The sequence below is a fragment of the Tyto alba genome, unplaced genomic scaffold (genome assembly GCF_018691265.1).
Source record: "Tyto alba isolate M040663 unplaced genomic scaffold, T.alba_DEE_v4.0 Super-Scaffold_1, whole genome shotgun sequence".
Classification (NCBI taxonomy): domain Eukaryota; kingdom Metazoa; phylum Chordata; class Aves; order Strigiformes; family Tytonidae; genus Tyto; species Tyto alba.
Genome location: NW_024881261.1, coordinates 10,016,055 through 10,041,046, shown reverse-complemented (window position 1 = coordinate 10,041,046; position 24,992 = coordinate 10,016,055). Strand labels below are relative to the sequence as shown.

Sequence of the window (24,992 nt, the reverse complement as noted above, 5' to 3'; positions counted from 1 at the left end):
GGACCCAAGCACGGCTGCCAGGTCTCAAAGCGCCGGCCTCTCTGGAGCGGGGGGAGCTCACAGCAGGTTCCTGCTCTGCTGCTCCAGGCGGGACGGAGCCAGGACATGGCAGAAACACCATCAGGGCAGGTGAGGCAGGACAAACGTCCTCCAAGTAACTGGGGGGGGGGGGGGGTGCTGCAGGAGGTGCTGGTGTGGGCGCTGCTGTGGGGCAGCTGTGGACCCCCAGCTCTAGCTGACAGTGGCTCCGCGGAGCCTCCCACTCTGGCTTTTCCAGCGTTGTGCTGGACAGCATCCCTGCTCCCCCCACCCCCTTAACCTCTTAGGGCAGGGGGGTAGTTAGTCACAAGCCCTCACCGCTGCCCTGCTGCGCTTGTCCCTCTCTGTTTGTCACTGCTGCTGCTTTGTCCAAGACAGAGGGCTCCGCTGTGGGAATAATGTTACATGGCAGAAATCCAGGAACCTTCACACGCTGTTGGAAATGCTTCTCAGGGCCCTGAGGTCACCAATAGGCCGTAGTGGCCCTGCCCAGCCCGCTCAGGGTGTCCCCCCGTGGCCCAGGACCCCATTTCTGCCCTCCCCACGGCTGGGGGTCCCTGCCCCAGCAATGCCCCGGGGTGCTGCTCTCCCCTGCCTGGACGTGGGCCCCACTGACACTCTCCCTGCTGAAGAGCTGGGAGGAATGAGCTGTGCTGTGAGTGACCATGAAGGTGTTAGAGAAAAAACAGGCTCCTGTTGTGCTGCAGAGCTCAGTTCCTCGGACGGTCGCTGGGTAGCAGCACGAAGAACTGAATTTCAGCTTTAACTTCCCTGTTCAGGCAATATCTGCAACCAAGAGCAGGGCAGAGAGCCAAGCAAATAACACAGCTTCAGTAACAAGCGAAATCCAACCTGTCTTTCTCTGATTGAGGAAGCCCTGCTGGGATAAATGCCCCAATCCACCTCTTCTCCAAAACAGGAGCTGAAAAGTGGGTTAGATCCTGCTGCTGGCAGTGCTGCATTTGGGGAGGTCTCTGCCAGGAGCTGACAAAGGACTGAAGTGATCAGAAAAAAATAAATGTTGCTTCTCACAACAGAGTTTAGTGAAATCCATCTCTCCGTCTGGAGGAAGGTGGGTAGGCAGCAGTGGGAGTCAGTACACGTAAAACCCCGCGGCCAGCCCTGATCTTGTTGAAGTCAGCTCCAAAGTCACCCTTGTTTGCATTTGTGTCCTTGTGTCACCTTTTCCTCGGGTGCATTGCTGGTGTCTTTCTCCCCCAAGATGGTGAATTTTTTTTCCTCTTCCATTCTTAACAATCAATAAAACATCCAGAAGGTGAATAAAGTTAGATTCAAATGCCAAATGAGAAAGCTTAGAGGCTTTAAAAAAATGTTTGTTTTATGTAAGTGCTTATTGGAAACTGGCACAAACAAGTCACTATCTGCTCGGAGATACCAGAGCAGATGTGACAGAGTGGAAAAGCCTCTTCCCTGCCAAAGTATTTGCTGTAGATTCGATAACAAGGTGCCATTGTACAACAGTGAGTAAAGGTTCAGAGGAGAAAGGGGAAATAGGAGGCATCCAGGCAGTGCCGGGCTCTGCAGGCTGCAGCTCCCCCACTGACACCCGTGCCCGCAGAGCGTGGGCAGAGCTGGGTTAGCTGCAGCAGGAAGGCAGCTCGGGCCTCTGTCCTCTCCTTATCTGCAACCAGTGACAGCCCGTTTTGTCCCTTCTTCTCTGTTGGAGGGCTGTAAGCTCCTTTTAGCTTTTCTATGAGCTTCTGGGGAGAGCACTGAATTCAGCACTCCAACTGCACATTTACAGTCTGAACCAATATGTGAAACTTAAGTACAAGAGCTCCAATTTCTAATACTTGTACTGACAAACTTTTACTGATTCCTGTGAACTTCATTCATCCCTGTCATATTTCCCCCCTACATACTGTGTTTTTTACAAATACTGGTTTTTGCAAACACGGTTGAGTTGAAATGGCAGATATCAAATACAATTTCAAACTGCATCATTTTACTATAAATCCTAACGACACAGAACAGCCTGTGCCCCACCCTCAGAAGAGATGCTCCTATTTGTTTGGATTCTGAAATGAGAAGCAGCTGGCTTTCTGTAGCTAAGGGGAGGATGGAAAAGTTTGGGCTGCATTCTCATCTCAAAACTCACCTGCTTTTTGTCCCCTACTGAAGAAAACACACCAGAAATTATTCAATAAGCACAGAAAACACATCAAGGTAATAACTGTAACTTTAGCCTGACATGGTAACAAGTATCCCACATAATACCCTTAAGTAGCCTTCAAATTCAAAACACAGTCTCAGTAGAAAACAATTCTGAATTGCTTGAAGGATGTATCTGAAGTCACGCTATCTTAAAAAACAAACTTAAATGGCAGTTTATCTTCGTAGCCTTTACTAAGCACATATGAGTAGACAGGTTTGATCAAAGAAATGCCTTAACCATCCCAACGACATCTCTGTTCCTTTTCCCACTCCAAGTTACTATCAATCATTTTCACATCAAGGTTTATAAAGACACCCAGCACCCTGACATTCCCTTTAATTGTCCGGATGCTTTTATTTCTCAGTATCTTCAGATTTGCCTTCCCAGGAGCCTCCTCAGTGGCCACCACAGGGCAGGGCTGCAGGTAGCCACTTTCATTTATCTCAGTCAGCCTGAAACCGGTTGCCTGAGTCAGCACAGCGAGTGAGCTGCGTTCCTCCTCTCCCCTTTCCCCTCTCCAAACAGTGCTGCTTCTGGCTCATTTATCTGCCTATTGGGGCGATATGTAATCAGAGCAGGAGTCCTGATGGAAAATACAAAGTGATTCTTTAGAGCGCTTGGCTTTGAAAGCCATTCTGGGCACTGATCAAGCGAGTGTTACAGCTGCCCCTTTCGCTTGCTCTGCCTTCTGCCCCGAGTCTGTCAGCACTAGGCAAACTGGAAGAGCCTCTGGGATGTTCACAGGCCCATCTTGCTTTAGTAAAATCTGGTATTATTTAGATCAACATGTGACACTTGTTTGATGTGAAGGTAAGGACACGGACTGACTCATCCACCCCACTGTCCAGAGGACTCTGGCCTAGTCTTTCTTGAACACAGAGACCAAAAGTCCCCGCCTATTGCCTTTGAAAAAGTGGTAGATTCACTGCAGTTAGAGCCAACACTCTCATCCAAAATAACAAGTGCTTTCATTCATGCATCTATAATGCCAACACTGCCAAAAGACTGAAAAAAACATTCACTCCTTCGTTATGAAGCCACTCCCTAAATAATTATCCCTGTGCAATGATGCTGAAATCAGGTTTATCACAGCTTTGTGCCCCCAAAGGGCTTAACTTGCTGTGATCAGAGCGCTGTACCTTGGAACAACCTAGACAAGTGAAGAGAAAAGGTCCTGCTATAAATCTTCCCCCCAAATTCTTGTTTAATGAAATGGTTTTCCATCATATGGAAATTTTCAATTATATGTTGTTCTTAGCAGTCTAAGCAATTTAAACCTGTTATTAATCTTCTTCCTTTACAATAATGAGAAATAATTTCTTCCAGAGTTTGGATTCTGAAGACTTTTCCATACGAAGGAGGCCAAGTTACTGAATGACATGGAGATCTCCTAACATGAAGGTGGATGAAATGCTGCAGAATTTGAGTCTACCCACAAAAAACAGCTGGTAGAAGTACAAATATAAACCAGAAAGAGGGAGGAATGAAAGCAACCAGCGCGCTGACGCAGGAATACCTACAGCAGAGCAGGCAACTGGAAACAGACCCCAGCACACAGAGACAAAAAAAGGCACCCAGCACAAAAGCCACTCTGCTTTGCTGACTGAAGTGAGCCCGTCACCATCTGTTCCAAATCAGGGCGGTATTAACTGGGTCACTCCAGCAGATGCCAATGTCAGTGTCTTCCAAGATACATCATTTTTGTGGTTAGTTTCAGAAATAAGTTTGCTTTTAAAAGCAAAAAAAAAAAAAAAAACCCAAAAAACAAAAACCCCAGCCCTTTATTCTGGGTAACAGGGTACAAACAGAGCAGGAAGGAAAGAGTCACAGGTGGTGTCTCACACCTACCAGTTGCACTGAAAGCCGGATTATTTTGGTTCTGTGTTGCCACTCGCACGCAGGCTAACTAAGGGAACCGCAGACCTGTAGCAGCATCTGCGTGTTGAGAGCCCTCACGAACACTCACTCCCTGCAGGGATACTCGTTCTTGGAAATGCAGCCACGGAAGCAAGATGTCAGAACTGTGATTAACATTTTGACTTTGAGGTGCTTACTCCAGCTGCTCATACGTGGTGCACAATTAGTCAGGAAAAAAACTCAGGAGGCCAAAAAGCGATTCATCAGCTAGATGGCATCAATTCAGGTTCAGTATTCGCAAGGGCTGTACAAGATTCTTCACACACCTACTCCAACAAGGAGTGGGATTCCAGGAGTGAGCATGCCAATCCAAGACAGTTAGCAGTTCTTGCCATAAGGAGAGCTATCATAATGCATTATGTAAAATAAAAACAGTGCCGTATTTCAGTGAATGTTCTCAAAGAGTTCTGGATCAGTACATGAACTTTTTTTCCCATCAGAGTTTTGTACAGATACTTCACTCAGAAGACAGAAAAAGTGACTTCACATTACAGAGCTCATCACTCAAAGATGAAGATCTGTTTATACTTACACTAACTGTTAAAGAAATGTTTTCCCAACAAAAATGGCATTGAAGTTTTCAGATGAGCTCTTCTGGAGGGTTGGGAGATGATTTCTTATGCATGATGCAACTTTTTATAAGTCCTGGAAGTTTGGAACGTTTTTTTATTTTAGTGCTTAAAATTATACTAGTGTGTCTGCATGCAACCACATACTTTAGTATCATAAATACCAAGTAGACACAGGAAAAGCAGCACTGATAATCTGGTAGGATTCAGGGGAAAAAATGCAAAATGAAACTTACCTTTCTGCTGCCAGTACTAATATTTGCCTTTCCTGTTTTTCCAGAAGTCAAGTAACAAACCTGTACGTATGTCCCTGCAAACCAAAATGCATTGCAGGGGACTACATGGAGCAGAACCATGCCCGTGCTTCGACCACGGGCTGAGAACTTGCACTACCAGCACACAGGAGCAATCTTACACAACCAACATATACAGAACACTCACCAAAGATATTACAGGCAGGTTTCTCAGATTTCAGTACTGTAGCTGCTAAAGAAATGCATTTCGCTCAGAAAGAACATACAGGCTTCATGTAGGTTCTTTATTTTTTAAAAAAAATTAAAAATCAGAAAATCTTGAGCGGAATATAGATATCAATGTCTTGTATAAAAATCATTCTCTGAAGTATGTATGCTGCAAAAGCCCAAGCCAATCCTCTCTCACAGATATATTTTGTTCACAAGATTTAAATCACAGCAGCCAGTTCTGCCTCATGAAACGAGATTCTCTGAAGCCAGAATTGACAGCATGTGACATAAGCTTAATATCATCTAATTTATTACAATACCTTTTTTTCAGAAATTATTAACTTGGAGGCAGTTTCTCTCCCAGCATTAAACATCTGGGCATCTCCATAATCTGAGAATCAGAGAAAAAGGAATAAGATAAAAATAACTTGAAATAAGCATTTGTAAAAAAGTTATTAAGTTATGAGAAAAATAAGTAGTAGGTACATGAGAAAGCAAGGTGCCTTTTTTTTTTTCCCCCCCAAATTCAGCTTTCTCAGGAGAATGGCATCTTAGTCCTCCCTAAAAAAAGCTCCATGGAAAAAGGAGTTAAAACAAAGTCACAGGAACTTACAGTTCCCACTCCAGCCTACCGCCTTTGAAATATACTTTATTCCTCATATTTATTTATGCCTACTGCCCTCAATCATCCAATCTCTAAAATGCTTCTCCATCAAGCTTCTGGCTCTCCAGTCACCAACATTTACAGTGGGGATGATTTTCTGTGGCTTCAGCCATTGAACAAAATGCTTCATTTCCAGGTAACTGCTGTGTTCACTGTAAGGAATCCCTGAAATGAAACAAATCACAGCAATCTGTCAGTCTACTTAGCTTCTTGCCAAAATATTTAAATACTTTTGCAAGTCTTCCAGATAAGAAATACTTTAGATAACATATTTTTAAATTTATATTTGAGATATAAAATTTATAGCCAAAGTAAAATGAAAACTCAGATTTTCCTTCTGGAAAATGAAAACTCAGATTTTCCTTCTGGAAAAATTACATTGCATTAAGTTACCAAGTTATTCATCAGTGCAAACTGAGTGACACGAAGCATTTGGTTAAATTAATGTTAAGAGAGTCAACTCCACCCACTGATAAGAGCTGAGAGGAAGAGGAAGGCCCAAAGTCTCTCACAAATGAGTAAGGTATGCAGTGAAATCCCTAGAACTGCACCGACATCACCATCAGCCGGGCAAAGATTTCATCCCTGGAGACTCTACATATATCAGATAAAGGCTGTTATTTGCAAGAGGAAGACAGGAGCAAAATATATGTAAAAAGCTGCATTTACAGTGTTCTCAATTACTCAGTTCACAGATCTCTCCTGGAGAGACCCATCTGTTCAGTTTCTCAATGAGTTATCAGAAAAAGCACTGGTTACAATGAACAGTAGGAGTTTCCAGAATAAAAATATGAAAATCATCCACACAAAACTAAATGCACTGAATCTTTACCACTCTTATACCATATATGGTGATCTTTCCTCTTGTCTGAGGTTTGATATCCACTAGAGAAAGGCATGAATCAGAGTAGGTCCAGCCAGTAGGTTTGAAAGCCAGCACTTGATCAAAATTCTCAGAAAACTTATTCAAGTGATCTTGCAAGCCCTGTGAAAAGAATATAGCGTATATTTAATCCCATTAAATAGCTCATTATTCTAAAGGTTGGAGATTTCATGATAGAAAAACTTCCAGCTGAATATTATTTTCATGTTTTGATATGAACTTTTTTATTTTAAATACCATCTGCCTTGAAATTATTAATGACAAATATTTACATTTGCAGAGTACCTTGTACCTTAGGACCTCAATTGCTTCATCTGAATAAACACATATTAACAGCTATGCATGACAGATCAGAACACACAAGACATATTCACATCATCTTATAGCTCTTGCCCTGTACGCCATTCATTTCCTCCTCCCAGGTGGAGGTCAGCACTCTTGCAGCTGAGTGGTGATAAAAGATGGTGAAAACCTGCTTCAGTGCAAAATCATCTGGTTAATTTAAAAGTGCCACTGACATCCTGACATCTGCTTATGCCCAAAAGCCCTCAGAAATTAAGTGAATTACCCCAAAAATTGCAGCAAGCCAGTGCATTGCTCTGAACACTAAACCATGCTTTACCACATCTCCATTCATGATAGGAAGGTAAACCACCTCTCATCTCTTCACTCTAAAAAAAAACCCACCAACTTGAAAAAGTTTCCAAGTTGGCTCAATTAGCCTTCAATGTAGTTTAAGCTAAGATCGGGAAAAGGATGAGAGGGAAGTATAAGGAATGTACGATCCTATTTCTGCATAAAGTCAAGTCAGTGTTATTTCAAACCAAAACCAGAAGGTCTCTTTCGTGTGTCTTGTATAAAATCTTAAAGGTACGTTCTCCATTTGAAAGCCCTACAAGATTATAGAACTCAAAATCAGAAACTTTATTTTGTATTTCTCTTCCTGCTGCTGATACAAAAGACTGATAAAAAAAGTGGAGAGAGGGGGATAGATGGGCTGTGATAGAACACTAACCAACCTGTCAGATACTTGAAAACTATGACAGGGAAGAAGAAAGCTGCCTGTGACAGTGTCACATTTAACAGCACCTTCAGTACAACATCCAGTAGCAACCTACTGAATCCATCGAACTAAGCACATAAAAGAACAACAAAAAAAAAACTACCACAACATGTTTCATTCAGCAGCAGGAATTATGGCTAGCTGCCATGACTGTTAATACACTGCAAATGCTCGATCTTCACTAGATTAAAGATACAACTGTAGCAGTCTAATTCTCCTTCACACTTAACTTTACGAAGATTAACATATCTTAATGTAATAATTCACATATTTGCTTCTCTTGCTCTAATGAAATCTAAATACTGTACTTCAAATACAATGATTATTACATTAACCAATGCTAGTCTGCTTTCAAATTTTATTAGAAATCGTGTGCAACATTCACAATAAGGATGCAATTTCAATCTTATAAAATTATTTGTGCATTTCAATCACAGGCACTTTTGAAAATCTCACCTCAGTGCTAGTACGAGACATTACTGAGCTAAGCAACAGAAAAGAGGTGCACAGACCTGAAGGCCCCAGTTCTATGAAAATCTTCCACTGCATATTCAAGTGGCAGAAGCCTCAATTTTTGACTGTTACAAAAAATGGTTTATTGCAAAAGAGCCATGCATGAATTTTAGAAAAGATGGACCCTTTCCACAAAACAAATTACTACAGTGTTCATTCATAACAAGTCTACTTTAAATACACATTCCAATTTCTTTTATTGCTTTAGCCAACACTGTTCTAAACCTTCATCCTTTTAAAATGGAAAATACATTTAATTGCTAAATCAACCTCCTTCAATCACCATGACAGCCTGTTATCTATAGAGTTGCTGAAGTCAGCAGTACAACCAAACAGATTCCGTAAGGTAGAAGACTCAAATGTAATTAAACAGTTAATTTATAATCAGCCCTACCACCACTTAAACTTATTTGGCTTATTCAAGAACAGCTATTCACCTGTACATACAACAATCCCTGTATTTTATTGGCGTAAACCCAAGTATTGCAGTGAAGTACCACATCTCTTTGATTTTTTTTTTTTCCAGAAATTTTTCCTTTTCATATATCAAATCCACTTGCAATACTGCAGCAATTAATGGTTCACTTTATAAATATTGTAATAAAAAAATCACACATATAAAAAGCATTTTTAAATGTTAATTTTTAAATTTTTATAACTGTTATTCATTAAGAATATACAGAACATGAATCTACAGCATGTCGTCTCACTGTTGACCCAGGTAGCACCTGAAGAAAGTTGATATCAAACTGCTAATAAACAAGCTCCTTAAGAAAGTCAGAGCTACACCCAGGAAAAAACCCTGAATGAACGAAGAACCCCACCACTTCCAACAGTAATACAACAACACAAAAATCTTACTCCTCTGCCACTGTATTTTTGCTGTCTCTGATCCCCTATGGCTTGCTCTTTCTAGTTTTACCCTTCAGACTTCACACACCCTAACCAAACACACTCATTTCAAGTACTGGCTCTTTTCAAGGGGGCTGTCCTAAGGCCTGGATTAAATACATCAAGTCTAGGGATCCCTGGCCAGGTAGTCAATATTATGAATGGGACTGTTTTCATCCTAACTACAAATCGAGACTATCCATATAAGTTTATAAAGCAGAAAAGATATGCTTTCTTCTCAAATTTTAACTGGTCTCTTCAACATATTTTGGGGACAGTGAGGCAACTCCTTATGCAGCAATAGAAAACTGCCCAGATTTCAATATTCAAATACATATCTGAAGATTAAAAAGTATGGAAACATTCAAGCCAAGTAGCACAGTTTCCCTCAGTGTGGCTGCATGTGTATATAAACGTGCAGGTCTTGACACGAGGCAGCTCAGGCAGAACAGGGAAATGCACTGTACGTTATTGTCATCAAATCTTTGGCCAAGAGAAAATCAAGGGTCTAGCACATACGATGCTGTGCGTTTACAAAAATCATCTTTCAAGCTGTCAAAAAAACATTCACTGATCAACCTGTTTTTCAGAGTGGATTTAAAAAAATTATGGTCACTACCCATTTTTGTTTGCTTCAGTTCCAGGCAGAAGGTACCAAATTTAGTCTTTAAACTCTGGTAAGTAAAGGAAAGACAGAGAGGTTTCTGCACTTTTCTAAGTGCCTGTGGCTTTTCGGTGAATGACATCCTCTGCTGAATCAATTCAGTGTTTATAAATCATACATGAACAACTAAGCTAGTTGTTCACAAATAATGAAACAGCTGACTCCAAAATGAAAAGACTTACTTCATATTACTCCTGAAAATCAACATGGAAAAAAGTAGATTTCAGATAGCCCCAAAACTGGAATTAAACGGCTGGACAATACCACCAAAAGGAAAAAATATTCACAACATAGAGACTGCAAAAATATTTCTAAAATTCCTGAATATGCACTCAAAAAAATATCAATTTAAAAATAAAAAAATCATAAAACTTTCCAGCGATCTGGAGACTCAGTGATGGAGAAAAAAAGAAAGCCCCTGATCACAGCACAAAGCTTGCGATGTATATGCAGGAGCATCTCAAAACAATGATTTCATTTCCTTTCTATTCAGGATAGAAAGGAAAGCTGGAGGCACCCAGATTTAGTCTTGGGAGCAGTCAGCTATGGAAACATGGAAGCCTTCCTTGGCAGGTACAGCTTTTCAACAGTTACTGCAAACTAGGCTTCGGTTGTGGTAAGCACACATACTTTATACAGCTTTTTTTGGTTCTTTATCTAGAAACAGACTACAGCAGTTTTTCAGTAATAAATGGCAAAAAAAATCATGCATACAGTTCTTTAGAACTATCAAGCCTGATGCACAGGCAGGTTTAGGGGTTTTTTTTCTATTAGTAAAGAGTGTAACAGGCAAAAAAAGGGTATAAAACTGGGGCTTCCAGCTGATGCTACAATATACCATCAGGGTTTCGCTATTTGCATGCTACTAAAAAGGTGACTGATGTACAAGATCACAAACGTACTCAGTTTACTAAATAAGGACTGAATCTGAGCTTTTGACTGAGAATACTTGCATAAGGATTTCATGGATTTGTAGGTTCACAGCTGAAACTACAGGAGCAGGAAATTAGCCCAAATTAAGAGGTAGAATTGTGGTTTTGAGTAGGGCTAGGGATCAAATAGAACAGAAGAGGTAGGAGAGACCCAGAAGATAACAAAGGCATTGGCATTTAATGATGAGGATCACTAAAAAATTCTGGCTTTCCCAGTAATGAGCCAGTAATTCAGGACAAAACCTGTATAATCCAGTACAAGACAAAAACATGCAACTGGAGATGACAACAACATTTACATGGTCTGCAAAACCAGGATGATAACATTCATCATTCTTCAACTAGAACAAGATTACAAGTGATCAGATAATTTATTCTTAAAAATATTGTTTTTTCTGAGATCACATTTACTAATGCTGCTGGAGCAGAAATAACAACTGGACATGAACTCATCTTTAAGCATTTAACATTCTCCATGTTTCACTGATACTACATTCCACCTGGGCATTCATCTAGCTACCGGCACCATGTTTAGCACTCTGGAAGTCTACCTAGCATGCCTATCTTACGTGGACACAGAATTACTAATGACAGTGTGAGACCACATTCCAACAACTTCACACATGAAGTCAAAGCCCCAGTACAGAGGGCCATGGCTCTTACACCAGGACTCTTGTCCGCCACTGTGTCTTTAATCTTCCCTGGCCCTTTCCAGGGTCCCGGCATCACTTCTGGCACACTGTAGATTTGTCTAGCACCTCCTGCTCTCAGAGACGAGACCCTGCCCACAATACAACTGCCACTCTCCAAGAAGTAAGGCCATCTAGACATCCTTGTTGTATAATCACACCTTCTGCCTGAAAAAGTCCAACTACGCGAGTACTCCATACAGGCTGGGACACATGACAGCGGGATCACATAATGACCCAAAAATCTGCAGAAGGAACTAAAATATATTGCTGTTTAAGACAACACAACACATTAAAAATAAATCCATACACATTTCCATTACTCATTTTCTGCCCCACTATGGAAAAGGTTATAGAACAACGTTAAAACATTAAGATATTAAGTTCCATCTCCTGCAGCTCCCATCCAAATCGTATAGCCTCTTTTTCTCCTTTTTAGGTCAGCTCTGACCTTGACAGGTCCTGCAGCTAAATACCATCTTGCTCTGAAGGATTTGCTTGAGATGGCACAGCAGGCCTGAAGCAAAGCAGGAAAATGAATCCAAGTCTGTAAGGCGTAAGTGACCACTATTTTTCTCTTTCTCCCAGGCTACCTTTAATCTAGAGCCTGCTGCTTTGCCTTAGTGCCATTCTGTATTTTGTAGTCTATTTAGAAAAACTTTCCCCCCCAGGCATTAGTCACCTTTCCTAACTAAGAAATTCCCACAAAAACTCTCAACAACAACAACCTGCTGTCTCAAATCTCAACTGAAATGTACATTTGAAGTCAACTTAGATGAAACAATGTCTTAAAATAAACTGCTATACTTGCTTTTGCTTCAAATATGAGAGAAGATTGTGTGTGGAAAAACTAATGTGTATATATGATGTGTCCTTCAATTCACTCACTGCGTGTACTTGTTTATGTGTGAGTTTTCATTGACTTTCAAGTATCCATATCCCCATGTAAACCTTCAGCACAGAGAGAATATTCTTTTAAAAGATTAAAATGTGATTATAAATACATGGAAATTGAACCGAGAGGAACATGGAGAAGCTTATTCCTTTTTTATCAAACACCAGACTGGAAGTTGGCCTCGTTCACAGGCTGCCTCAAAACAGAGACACTCACAGGCAGAAAATCGTTTTAGTCTTCTCCTACATCATACCAGGTAAAAGACAGGCTGAAAACAACAGGGACTCCATGTCACAATACATTAATTGCTAATAGGACAGATCCTGCAGTCATTACATAAACCTACTTCAAAAAGGCCTGCAAAGAGCAAGCCTTTGAACAAACCGCATCTTATCTTGTAGAAGCACCACACTGAAGTGAAATTACACTTTCTGTGCATCATGTTTGGAGACAGATATTAATGTTTAATTGCATTTCATTTTCAACGTATTGCTACATGTCAAAACTTTACTAAATAAATATGACCTGACAAGATGTTAAAAAGCACCAAACACAACATTGGTTGGGAGGAGCCAACAGTAAGATTAGCCAGAAGGTTAATCAACAGAGGATATTTTCTGAGCTTACCTTAAAATTAATTTGCATCATGGGAAGAACATGAAGCAAAGTACCATCCCAGTCCATACTGATGAGGGAATTAACAGCTGCTGACTCCAAGCACTGCAGTGTTTTGTACTTATCACGGGACATACTTGCTTTTGAGCCCAGAACTTCAGCAATTGCTTTAGGAATTAATCAGGAAGAAATCAGATAAAGAAAATTATGAATTCATTTTGTGCTTGTTTTAGTGATATTCCTAATTATTGCACTCTATCATTTTTGCTGATGAAAAAAGTCCATATTCAACAGGATACAGTGTTTCATATTCTAAAATTAAGAAGAGAAACCTTTAATGGCTGTTAAAAAGCTCTGGTTCCTACATTTTACCAGCAGAATTGTATATGACAACTGGAAAGAGCACAGTAGTACTTTGATAAGTTCCAAGTCATATTTCTTTGGTAGAATGTTACCGAAGAGAACCGGTGTTTATTTGAAAGATGCCAAGAAACATGTGCAGTTTTTGGAATATGTGACCAACAGCCCACGTTAAAGACAGACTAAATTTTGGTGAAAGTCAGTCTTGTATTTATGACTTTAAACATACTCAAAAGCACAAAAGGTACACAGCTGCCTGCTCTAGAGTATACATTTGGGCAATCATATTGATTCCTAATACTGTAACTGAGAGAAGCACAGCACGCAAGATTTTCATTAAATCAGAAAAGACGTGCTTTGGTTTGGGGAATGCTCTGTTAAAATTGATTTTGTTAAAACCGATCGCTATGAATGTTTAGAAAAATATATAATATAACCCTGGAAGAAAAAAATGTTAGCAAAATAGAAGTTTAAGAATAATTATATCCCTTTGCTGTTTCTTGACAACATGAATTTATTAACAACAAAAATGTCATAAAGACCTCATTTATAGTTGTGGGTTTTTTTAATTGCCATGAGCAGTTTTCTCACCACAATCAGTTAAATAGGTTCATTCATTTAGTATCCAAATAGGCCTTCTGTATATTCCAGGGGTTTAGAAACATGGCAGAAAAACAATTCTTTCAGTAAGTTAAAACATTGATTAGAAAGTTAAAAAAATAACAGTAGATTATTAAATATATTTAATTTCTTTACACAATATCTGATGATCAGGACTAAGTGACCATTTATATCTTCATTAAAAAGGTCTTTTAACACTGATTTAGATATTTATTATTTGATCCAGTACACTTTTTTTACATACCTAAAAAAACTTTTTCTTTTCCAATGGAATAGGTGCCACAGACAACTAGAGTGCGCGGGTTTAAAGTCACTGTCTCAAAAGCAGTATTGACAGCAAACTGGATAACCTCTTGTTGAGAAGGAAAAGTGTATTCAGGACTACAGTATCTGGGGCATGGGAACAAGATACACACTTCATTACACAAGATGGGAGACATCTGAATTTACCAAGGCAGCCCTCAAAACTGCATATATACAATAAGAAAGTAATGAAAAAGATGTTAACCTTCTCTATAATTTCAGTCTACTTGAAAGCTATTTATTAGAAACCACTAAGGCGCCCGGATGAAACTGTTGCAATAAAATTTGCATTGAGTATATCACTCTTTCTCTACAACTTTTCACTTGTCTGACACTGACACTCAATTCTGCATTTTTTTCCTCTATAAATACCAAGTGCTCTTTCAAGCTAGATATTTGTACGACATACTAATTGCATCCTTATGTCTATTTTTGTCATGCACAAAAAACATAACATAAGGCATTATTCATTCACAGAAACATATGGAACAGAAAGAAAATACTGCAGCTGGGCATTAGTCATCATACACAGAAAAACAATTTCATATACATGAGTCAGAGAAAGGTCTAATGGAAACCTGGACAACTGATTTAACCATTTGGCATTCTTTCACTCTTTGAATTCCCCCACACTCTTTTTCATAATAGAACTGAATCCACATAAAACCAGTGTTCCATGAACCTCTTGTTTTAGAGCTGAACACTTAATGTATGAGTTTTGACACACAGAATTTAATACCACTTATAAATAATAAGGTCATCTCAGAAAATACTTTAGCACCTTTTCTACAGCCCACTTTTATTCTCTTATGTAACAGCATAACAGATGAACAAGCTAGACATACATGGACTTTCAATAAATATCTGTTTTTATTCAACACTAACTAGAACTAACAAGTGTTAAAACAGTAATGTCATTTATGCTTGCATTTATTTGGTTCATATAAAGTCTTACTAAACAGAAAAGAGGGTTATATTAAAAAAAAAATAAAATTAAACACAACTTACGTGGTATCAAGGTAAAGGGTGTGGACTTGTTGACCAATCAAAGCAGGGTAGCGCTCCATAGAAGGATCTGCCCTGAAGTCTCCTGTGTGAAGAATCACAGATCCACTTGGTAGACAGAAAAGGATCATTGTTGCACCTGGACAACTGAAACAAACAAACAAAAAACCCCACACAAATTGTTATTCTCTATACTGATAAACTGCCTTATGAGATACACCACCCTTCAGCAGCAGAAAGGTGTGCAGAACAGCATTTTAAATCACAGCTACTCTGCAGCCTAATTTAGCTAGAAATTTCCCAATTTCTAAAGGAATTCTGAAACTAATCTTATGGCTGTAGACAAGCTTGACTTGAGTCCTCAGCTGAGATGGAGAGAAGAAAAAAACCACACCACCAGTGAAGTAATCAAGCATTAACTGCCTTTTTGGGATGCTGCCTCAGTTGCAATCTCTGAGGCTCTATTACTTGATTCAAAGGGGAAACAGCACACCAAAGAGAAGCAGCATTCTTATTCAAAAGAAACAGAATTGTATTATTGCAGATGCATCTTCATTCCTGCAGGACTTACTGAAGCGTTTCCTTTTAAATTCTATTTGCAGGTTTTAAACACTATCCTCCATCCAGAATTCCCTGGTTATAAGTACAATTCTCTTACTGGCCCCAGCAAATCCATTGCACCTTCTGTGGTTCCTCGACAAAGCTGTCTGAAGGGCAAGAGCTCAGACTGGAAAACCAGAGTGGGACTATTTTGGACATGAATCATCTGTAAAGGGTAAATGAAATCTCAAAAAAAAAAAAGAAAAACTGGCATGAATCAGAGCTAAAATGACAGAATTGGTGAACCCTCCAAGAAGTTGAACTTTGTACCTAAGGTTTATATGCCTTTTAAATTAAAGAAGAGGATCAGAGAGACAAACAGGAAAAATGAGAAGAGTCCAAATTATATAAGCAACAAGGCTTCCTTCATTCCCAGAAAGGGTTCTCAAAGGTCTTGATGGAATCTTATCTCTCCAACTATAAACAAATCCTATGATAAGTAATATTCAAACTGCTGTGCACAGTGCTGTGTTTCAATATATACTTCAGCGAAAGGACTCTTCCTCTAGCCTGTAGCCAAATAAGGTACCAAGAGGCAGAACTGCAAGAGCACAGAGCTGGAAGTCAGGTACTACTGAACTTTAAATCCAGCATTAGCACATAGTGCCAGCATAATGGACAAAAATCTCACCCGTTATCACCAAATCCAGGAGAAGACTTGTTCCAGACTTCAACAGGCTTTTCTTTGAAGTTCAGTTTTGAAAATGTTGGCTAGGTTTTGTCTCTCACAGGATCCAAAGTACCACATTTTTCTTTAGCTGAAGATTTCCCTATCTCCAGTTGAAGCTACGGAAACCTAACATATCTGATAATCATATCTAGAATGTTCCCAACTAGACACCAAAAATGAAAGCGTCCAGATCACTAGAAAAGTCATTCAAACTCTCTACAAGATTAAAAATTATGGAGCTATAAGTGGCTAACCCTATGTACTCATTACAAGCAAACAAAATAAAGTTAAAATTATCAAAAAACCTAAGTATCATTTTCACAGATAATTCACCTATTTCAAAACCTATCTACTTGCAAGAAATTTAGACTCCTACATGCCTAATTCACTTCCAAAGTGAAAAAGCCAACTCAGGAATGTGAAGTATTTTCACACTTATTTTTTCAGATCGACTGAAACCTAAAAATCATGAAAACCTAAATAGCTGTACAGATACAGTTTATCTTTAATATTCTATACATACAAATATTCCACAACAAATGCAATGATACGTACTGATTGGCATCGAGCAACAACACTTTGATCCCATTCACTATACATTCTGTGTCCATTGGCAGCACGTGGATGTACTGCTCTTTGACTCGAAGCTTGTTCTTCACCAGATTGCCAGTTATCTGTAACAAGGAAAGGATTTAATATGGAATAGGAACAAAATCTAAAAAAAGCCCTTGTTTATTTTAGAAACAAAGGCTCTCAAAGCCAGACTGTCTGGCTTAGAGAGAAACTATGAGATCCTGGGTATAATCAAGCCTTTCAGTAGCATTTCACCTCTCAAAAAGCAAACTGAAAAAAAGATGTCTTAAAAAAAGCAAACTTTTAAAAGCCTGTCAACAGGTTATGGAATGGAATCAGAGAGGAGGCAAACAAGGAGAATAACATCTGTTACAGATTGGCAAGTCAAAAAGAAGAAGTAGGTAAAGCCTTCTTTAAACAAGTGAAGAAGTTGCCAGGTCACAAGCCCTGGGTCTTACCACAGAGGACTGCAGTCACCCCAACATCTACTGGAAGGGCAACATGGGACACAAGCACTGCAGGAGACTTCCAGTGTAAATCAGAAATAGTTTTTTTGATGCAGGTTCTGAATGGGTTGATTAGACAAGGTGCCCTACCACATTACAGGTAAAGAAGAGTTCGTTGGACATATGATAGCTAATGGCAGTCTTGGCCACTCAGCAGCCTCAAGCACGGGACATGCAGGAGCAGGCTAAAACAACTCCATTTACTTAATGTGGAGAAGAGATGGCTTAAGTGGAATCTGATTTCAGACTTCCATCACTCGAATAGTTATAGATAAGATGGAGCCAGATTCTTCTCCGGGATGCACACAAAAAGAACAAGCTACAATCTCAAGTTGCAAAAGGGGACATTTCAATCGTATATTAGGAAAACATTTCAGAGTGGGTAAGCACTGCAACAGATTGCAAGGGTACACAGAGGAATCTGTCCTGTTTTCAAAATTTGACAGACAAAGGCTCTCTGCAGTCTGATCTAACTTTGAAGTTAGACCCATACTGTGCAGGAGATTGGTCTATATGACCTCTAAACATCCTTTTAAACGTGATTTTTTTCATGGTAACTAGACAGGGGAGTTTCACTAATCTTCTTCATCCTTCAAATAAGGGTAAGAATTTCTCATAAGGGAAACCCAAATTCCCCTACACATATCCACTGTGCCTAACTGACCCAACAAAGGAACATCTAATCTTCTACTTACTTTCATCAGTATAAAAATTATTATTTTTATAAATAGGGATTTGACAATATCTAGTAATCTTGGAAATCTTACCTTATTACAGTAGATTGGAAACATGAAGTTTTTTGTTAACCCACAATAGTGATCAGAGTGAAAATGAGTAAGGAAATAAGCTGTGCAGCCTTCAATTTCTCCATACTGGAAGGCATCAACTGTAAAACCAGTTCCTACAACAAGAAGGGAAGAGAAGCCAGTCAGTAAACATGCATAGTTCAGAACAAGTTTCTGATTAAATTTTCCTTCTGTTCTTTTTCCTTTCTTTAAAATTAAAAAGGAATACAGTTGCACTGCATACAGTTGAAGGAGCCATTTAAAGATGAGCATGGTTTGCGCATGAGTCAACAGTCACAAAAAAAATTGTTAAATTATTATGTTAGTGACAAAGTCTCCACACACAAAAACTTTCACAGGCCTCCAAAGTATGTCGTTCAGCTGCCACCCTCCACAGATGGAAACTGGTTAAGCAAATAAAAGACATTTATCTGCTTTCAGCAGGTATTTTTAAAAGTTGATGTAGATTAAAATCTAACACCAACATCTTAACACAGAATAAAAGATAACCACAGCATAACACAATGCATTTTGCAGTCAAACTGCAATTTTTCAATTTTTCTACATTTAATATTCCTCTTAAAACATTCTACCATATAATTATCAAGCAAGCAATCTAGAGTCTTTGAATGTATCTGCTGAGATGAAACGTGACTGATTTGCCATTGTACACTTTCAATGAGGTGCTGTTTGTATAAAGATGTTGCATAAAGACAGCTGTATGGAAGATAGCTCTTTCTTCTGCAAATGTAACTTTTTTAAAATGTAAACATACCAACAAATGGGTTACAGTTTCACATTGGGTTACAGTTTCTTAAAACCACCAAATAGTGCATAGAACTAATTCACCTGGTGGCATTAAAATATTTTTCATTTTACATTATGCAAATTTCCCAAATCTTCTAGGAGAACTAGAACTAGTTCTATTTACTTGAGGCTAAAAAGTCACATATTTGCAACTCCAAAAAACATAGCAGTCTGATAATTAAAAATCACAAACCAAAACATCACCAAGTGTTTGAGACAAAACTTCAGGAAAGCTGAATTGTACTAAGACATGGGGACAAATATCATCAGCAACGCAGAAAATACAGTCAAATATATTTCAAATGTAGTAACAAAATTCAGAATTCTACATAATACAGACAAAACCAAAACAACTTTAAAATTGTATTGTAGGCATTGGAGTCTGCTCTTCAAATTTTTTATATATGGAAAATTCTCTAAGCCAATGGAATCCATGATATTGGTATAGCCTCACAAAGACTTACAAGTCACTATGCAAGCAGCACCTTGGCACTTAGGATCACTAAAATATTTCTACTTGACTTCCTCAAATATCTACCCAAGACTAAGACAATTCTTCAGTGATAAACAGAACTGTGAGGATCTGAAGCTTTTTAGACTGCTGATCCATCATCCTCTGATTTATGTCATTGCTTGAGGAGATTCTGAGAAATTCTTGGCTGTTTCCTTAACTAAACTCTCCTGATTAGTTTTAATTTCTTTGTTTTCACAGTGGTAGTAAATCATATTTCTAATACTACTGAATCTTATATGCAAAATTAAGCCCAATTCTTTTAAGTTAGTGTAATGAAATAATTGCTATTAACAGCCCTATTTTCAGGCACAACTGAAGTGATGTAAAAGATTAAGTTCAAAAATTAGGAGTGAATATTAACATTCCTAATTAAAATATATATAATCAAAATCATTTAAGAAAGTAGATCCATCTTTTCATACTGCTTATGTTTTTCATTCTGTCAAAAACATTCAGAAGTCAATCCTTGAAATAATTTTCCTGAGATAAGTATTTCACTATTTTCAGCCGTTGCTGACTGGTTCTGCAATCACCTTCTTTTCAAGATCTGCACCTACACAAGATTTCATCAACTTAGATGGAGGAAAGAAAATTCATTATGAGCTGCAGTGTGAATGGTTATGAAGAGTGAAGAATATTGAAGTCTAAAATTAGAAAAAAAAAAAATACAAAACTCAAGCCAAAATTAGTTAACATCTACAAAAAGCAAGTTGCCCCTCACCTGGTATTTTCTTGTAGAAAGGGCAGTGTTTTTTTCTTGTTCCTTCACCTGTAGTAGATAATTCTTTAAATTTTTTTCTCCACCTTTGCTGGCCACCAAAACTTACACCTGAAAAGGCTCCATTTTTATTTGAACTTTCTGTAACCAGTTCTACATCTTCCACAGACCCTTCAGCTTTCCTTTTCTGCTGTCTGGGCCTCCTTCCATTGGGAGATTCTGAGCTTGATATCTGCTTTCCCTCACTCAAACACGTCTCTCCTTTGCTTTCCTCTTTTACTTTGGGTTTTAACCCAAAGAAAACACCAATGTCCATTTGTTTGAGTTCTTTGGCAGAACTGGATTTGGCATTTGTGTTTGCTAAAGAAAGAGATGTTACTGTTTCAGAAACAGTGCTGGGAAAGCACACAGCAGCTGTATCAAGGTTTTCTTCTTTCTTCACTACTGACCGCAGACTCTCCTGACAAGCTGTTTTTTCTGCGTTGGCAGTCATTTTACCTGCATTAGTTAAAATGTTACTTGGATCCCTCAAAACATTATTTTTCTGTGCCAGAAGAGACCCAGCATCTTCTCTGACTAGCAGTGGTGATGCCTCAGTAAAATTCATGTATGCAGAATCCAAAGCACAAGCACCAGTATCTTCTGATTCTGTGTTACCTGCTCTAGCAGCAGAGGAAATAAATTTTGGCTGTTCAACCTCCTCAGAATTAAAAGGACAAGAAGACACACTGGCTAGCACCTCTTGATGATGCTGATTATCTACACATGTTGAATTACAGAGCTTGCTGTTCATGTGACTCTCAGAAACAGTTTTTATGCTATGATCTAGAAGGTTCAATGTATTTACTTTCTCACAGTGTTTTTTTTTAATTATGAAATTTCCCATTTTGGTATCCTCATACTGAGGCTTCTGCTGTAAGAGAAGTCCATCAAATGTTTTAAACACCACAGAATTATTTTGTGATAGTTTTACTTTCTTCTCCTCTTCCTCAGTTTCCTCTTCACTTTCCTCAAAAGTGCTCAGTGGAGAATAAGAAATTTCACAGTCACTGAAGTCTGCTTTTGATTGTAGTAGACTTGGCTGATCTGTATCTTTCCGACTACACAGATCTTCTCCTGTTCCACTTTCTTGAGAGGATGCAAAGTCATAAAACTCAAATTTACAACTATTATCAGTGGTCTGTGTAAGATGAAATGTCTGTTGAGGCTTTTCAACATCTGCAAAAGAGGAAGTACTTTCACCGATTACATTTAGAGACTTAATTTGCGGTGAACTCTGTACCATCAATGTACAGTCATTCAGGACATTTTTTACATTATTAGATGGTTTCTCATTCTGTGAAATTTCCTCTACATGACTTGGGGAACAGCTGGGCTTTGCATCAGTAGAACATGTCATCTTCCTCTCCAAAGTGTTTGCTGAAGAATTTTCAAGATAATCTCCTGCCCTGCTTGCTGCAAGTAGAAAATGGCTATAACGCTTGTAGTGAGACGGAATGGTGGACGTGCACAGTAAACCATCAGGACACTCTATGAAAAATAAACAGAGAAGTAACATTAATATCTTTGCAAATATGGTTGGCATAATTATTAAAATAAAAATCACACAATACACATAATTTAAAAGTCTTTTCTTATAAATGCAGCTGTTGGAGGATAGAAGGCACAAGTAAAAAGTAATTTTCAAGCTGCCGAGGCCTACTGCCCTGAGTTGGCTAGAAATGAGAATCCAGCCTAAAATCAAACTGTTCCTGCTAATACAGCACTATTCCTGAATTAATACAGCCCCCTAAAAACAAGGGTACTAAACCCTGTTTCAGCGCTGTGCTAATGTAAGCATATGGCTTCTAGCTCAGAATTGTCTCATGTGCAAGCAATGAGCTCAGAGCAGTAGCACCAGAAAAGGCCAGCAGATATGTTTCAAAACAAACCAAATGTAAGTTCTGAATCAACCTGAAATTGCATTTCAAGTTGTCTACTGGGTTACACATTCAATTAAAAAAAAAAAAAAAGTATTTACGTAGGTGATGAAAGTATTAAGGATTGAGATGCCAGCAAAAAAAAACTATGGCTGTTCCCTAAGCCTTTTTTGTTGAGCGTTTGCTAGCCTCACTTCTGAGGATTTTAAGGTGAATGCATAAATCAATCAGAAAGATTTTTCATTTGTTAATTATGGGAGTAAGAAATTACGGGAGTAAGAGATGGAAACAAGCTGTTAACACACCTGCCTTCAATTAAAACCACTGCCAAAACTGAGATTAAAGGGCTCACATTTCATTGTTCTGAAGAAGAAACTTCAAGGAAAGTTACAAAGATATAAAAAGAAAAGTGACTGTGTAACCTAAACAGCCTTTAATCAAGTTTCCCGACTGTATGTTTTCTGTTTTTCAAAAGTTATGAGGTGTATTAAGAACATAAGTTGGATACCTGGACCTGTTCAAACACTAGTATTCCCCCACATGAAACTAGCAATTGGAATGAGTCAATTTTATCCCTCTCATACACAGCTCAAAATAAAACTGCATTGCCCTATGATACAGGAACGTTCATACAGAATTCTGTATAAAACCTTTAAAGCTTCCTGGATCTGGGACCAACATTTCAATTAAGTTGGCCTAACAGACTGATTTCAGCTTCCAACTGTCCATGGACAACTGGACAAGTCACACAGCACCGTGGATACAGGATAACAAAATTTATACTCAAGGAGAAATAAATTTGGTGTCAAAAGTAGCAGCCTCCTAATTGAAGGAGGTTTTTTCCCTGACACTGATTTAGTAATTGAAACAGGTTCCATTATTTTAAAATGGCAAATATACACCTTCAATTTGTTCAAGAAATTACTGAAACTGGAGCTTGATAAACAACCACAAATGTTTATCACTGCTTTGAGATTAGATTCTGATATGAGATTTCCATGTTCTTCACAAAGAACCAAAAATCTCATATGAAAATACTGATAAATTATCAGAAATAACATTCTAAAAATCATATCAACTACCATCTGATTTTGAACTAAATATGAAAACCAAGGTTACAGCAACATTGTGTGAGGAGTTTTTAACTTTTCTCTGAAGGTTTTTTTTCTTACCCTGTTCATACCTTTTTCAACGCATCCTGGAGTATCCAAACATTCAGCAACATGCCACCGAGGCGTCTGGACCAATAGCAAAGAGAAAGGCATCTGGCAGCTGGGGCAGTATCCATCGTGAACAGGCTTTGCATTCCGTGAGCTCTGTTCCGTCAGGCTACTCACACTTTCCTGGGAGTGCACAATACTGTCATCTGTACATTGATCTACATCCTGATTTAGCCTTGATCTCTGCTCGGTTTTCTGAAGTGTATCAGTTTTTTCTACGGATATTTTTTTCCTTCTGTTTCTCTTTTTTTTTGGCTTGCACTTGCCATCACTTACTTTCTCCACAGGTGTAGAGATGCTCTCTGATTTACTCTGATGCTTTTGCTTCCTAATGGATTTATACTCCCAAATGTCCTCTTCCAATAAAGCATCTTCAGACATGGCAACACATGAAATATTCTCCTTTCTTTCAAGCAACAGTTCACAAATCTATCTTTCCTTACACTAGTGTGTCTTCTCTTCCCTCCCCCCTTCACTATGTGAAGAAAAGCACTTGAACTCCATTTTAAAAAAGCAACACTGGGCCACACACCAAACAGCAGTCCGTGATGGGACAGAAGCATGGTGGATCCAATCCTAAAAAATAATTTAATGAGCGCCTCTTTGGGTACTTGTAATTACCTTTGCTAAATAAAACCTGAGTCTGTAGGATGCAGAGCGAGCCATTTCCTTCAGCTACCCCCCTCCGCCCCCTCCCCGTAAGCACCCGAGCCGGCCTCGGAAGGTGAAGCCCAGCTGGCCCCGCTTCCCTGCCTGCCACCTCGCTGCCCCGAAACAGAAAGATTTGAAAAAAAAAAAACGGCGAAGAGTTCAGCTACGGGGTCGCTGCCGGGAAGCACCAGACGGCGAAGGCCGATCGCCGGCACCGGGGAGGGACCGCGCTTCCCGCCACCAGCGGCCCCCTGCTCGGCTCCTGCCGCGGGAACCGAGGCCGGCTGCCTCCCCACGGCCTTCCTCCCCACGGCCTTCCTCCCCACGGCCTCCTTCCCCACGGCCTTCCTCCCCACGGCCTCCTTCCCCACGGCCTCCTTCCCCACGGCCTCCTTCCCCGGGCACCGGGGGTCGCGGGCTGCTCCCCGGGCGGGCGCCTCTCAGCCGCCCGCCGCCGCAGCAACGCATTCGCTTCCGCAGCTTCGTCACCGCGGCTATCGCCCAGCTTTCCGCTTCTTTCACAACGCGCACCCCCCCGCCCGCCAAAAAAAAAAAATCCCACACTTAAGTTATTGGCACCTTGTTTGGACTTTGTCCCGGTATTGCTTTATTTTTCACCTCTACTCCACTTAAAAATAAAAAAGGAACTGGGCGGGAAAAAGCAGGCTGTGTTGAATCTGCTGAGCTGGAATCACCGCTAGGGATTCTCTTCACGAATATGCTTCTGTGAATATCAGAGCTATGTAAAAACACGGAATGAATGAGA

General features: G+C 39.4%; 1 protein-coding gene across 3 annotated transcripts; it reads right to left on the bottom strand.

The window, feature by feature from the left end:
• Nucleotides 1-5,225: 5,225 nt before the first annotated feature.
• DCLRE1A (DNA cross-link repair 1A) lies at nucleotides 5,226-24,564 on the bottom strand. Of its 3 annotated transcripts, none has more exons than XM_009973001.3 (9): nucleotides 23,539-24,564; nucleotides 20,440-21,966; nucleotides 18,380-18,513; nucleotides 17,089-17,207; nucleotides 15,267-15,410; nucleotides 14,200-14,345; nucleotides 12,987-13,141; nucleotides 6,673-6,814; nucleotides 5,226-5,994 (listed from the first exon to the last, which is right to left on the bottom strand). In XM_009973001.3, exons 1-9 carry the CDS (start codon nucleotides 23,954-23,956, stop codon nucleotides 5,828-5,830), a joined length of 2,952 nt encoding a protein of 983 aa, XP_009971303.3. In that variant the 5' UTR covers nucleotides 23,957-24,564; the 3' UTR covers nucleotides 5,226-5,827. The 3 variants fall into 3 exon arrangements, with proteins under 3 accessions (XP_009971303.3, XP_032844632.2, XP_032844631.2); XM_032988741.2 differs by having other exon boundaries at nucleotides 23,528-23,597; XM_032988740.2 differs by having other exon boundaries at nucleotides 5,846-5,994; nucleotides 6,662-6,814.
• Between the last annotated feature and the right edge of the window lie 428 nt (nucleotides 24,565-24,992).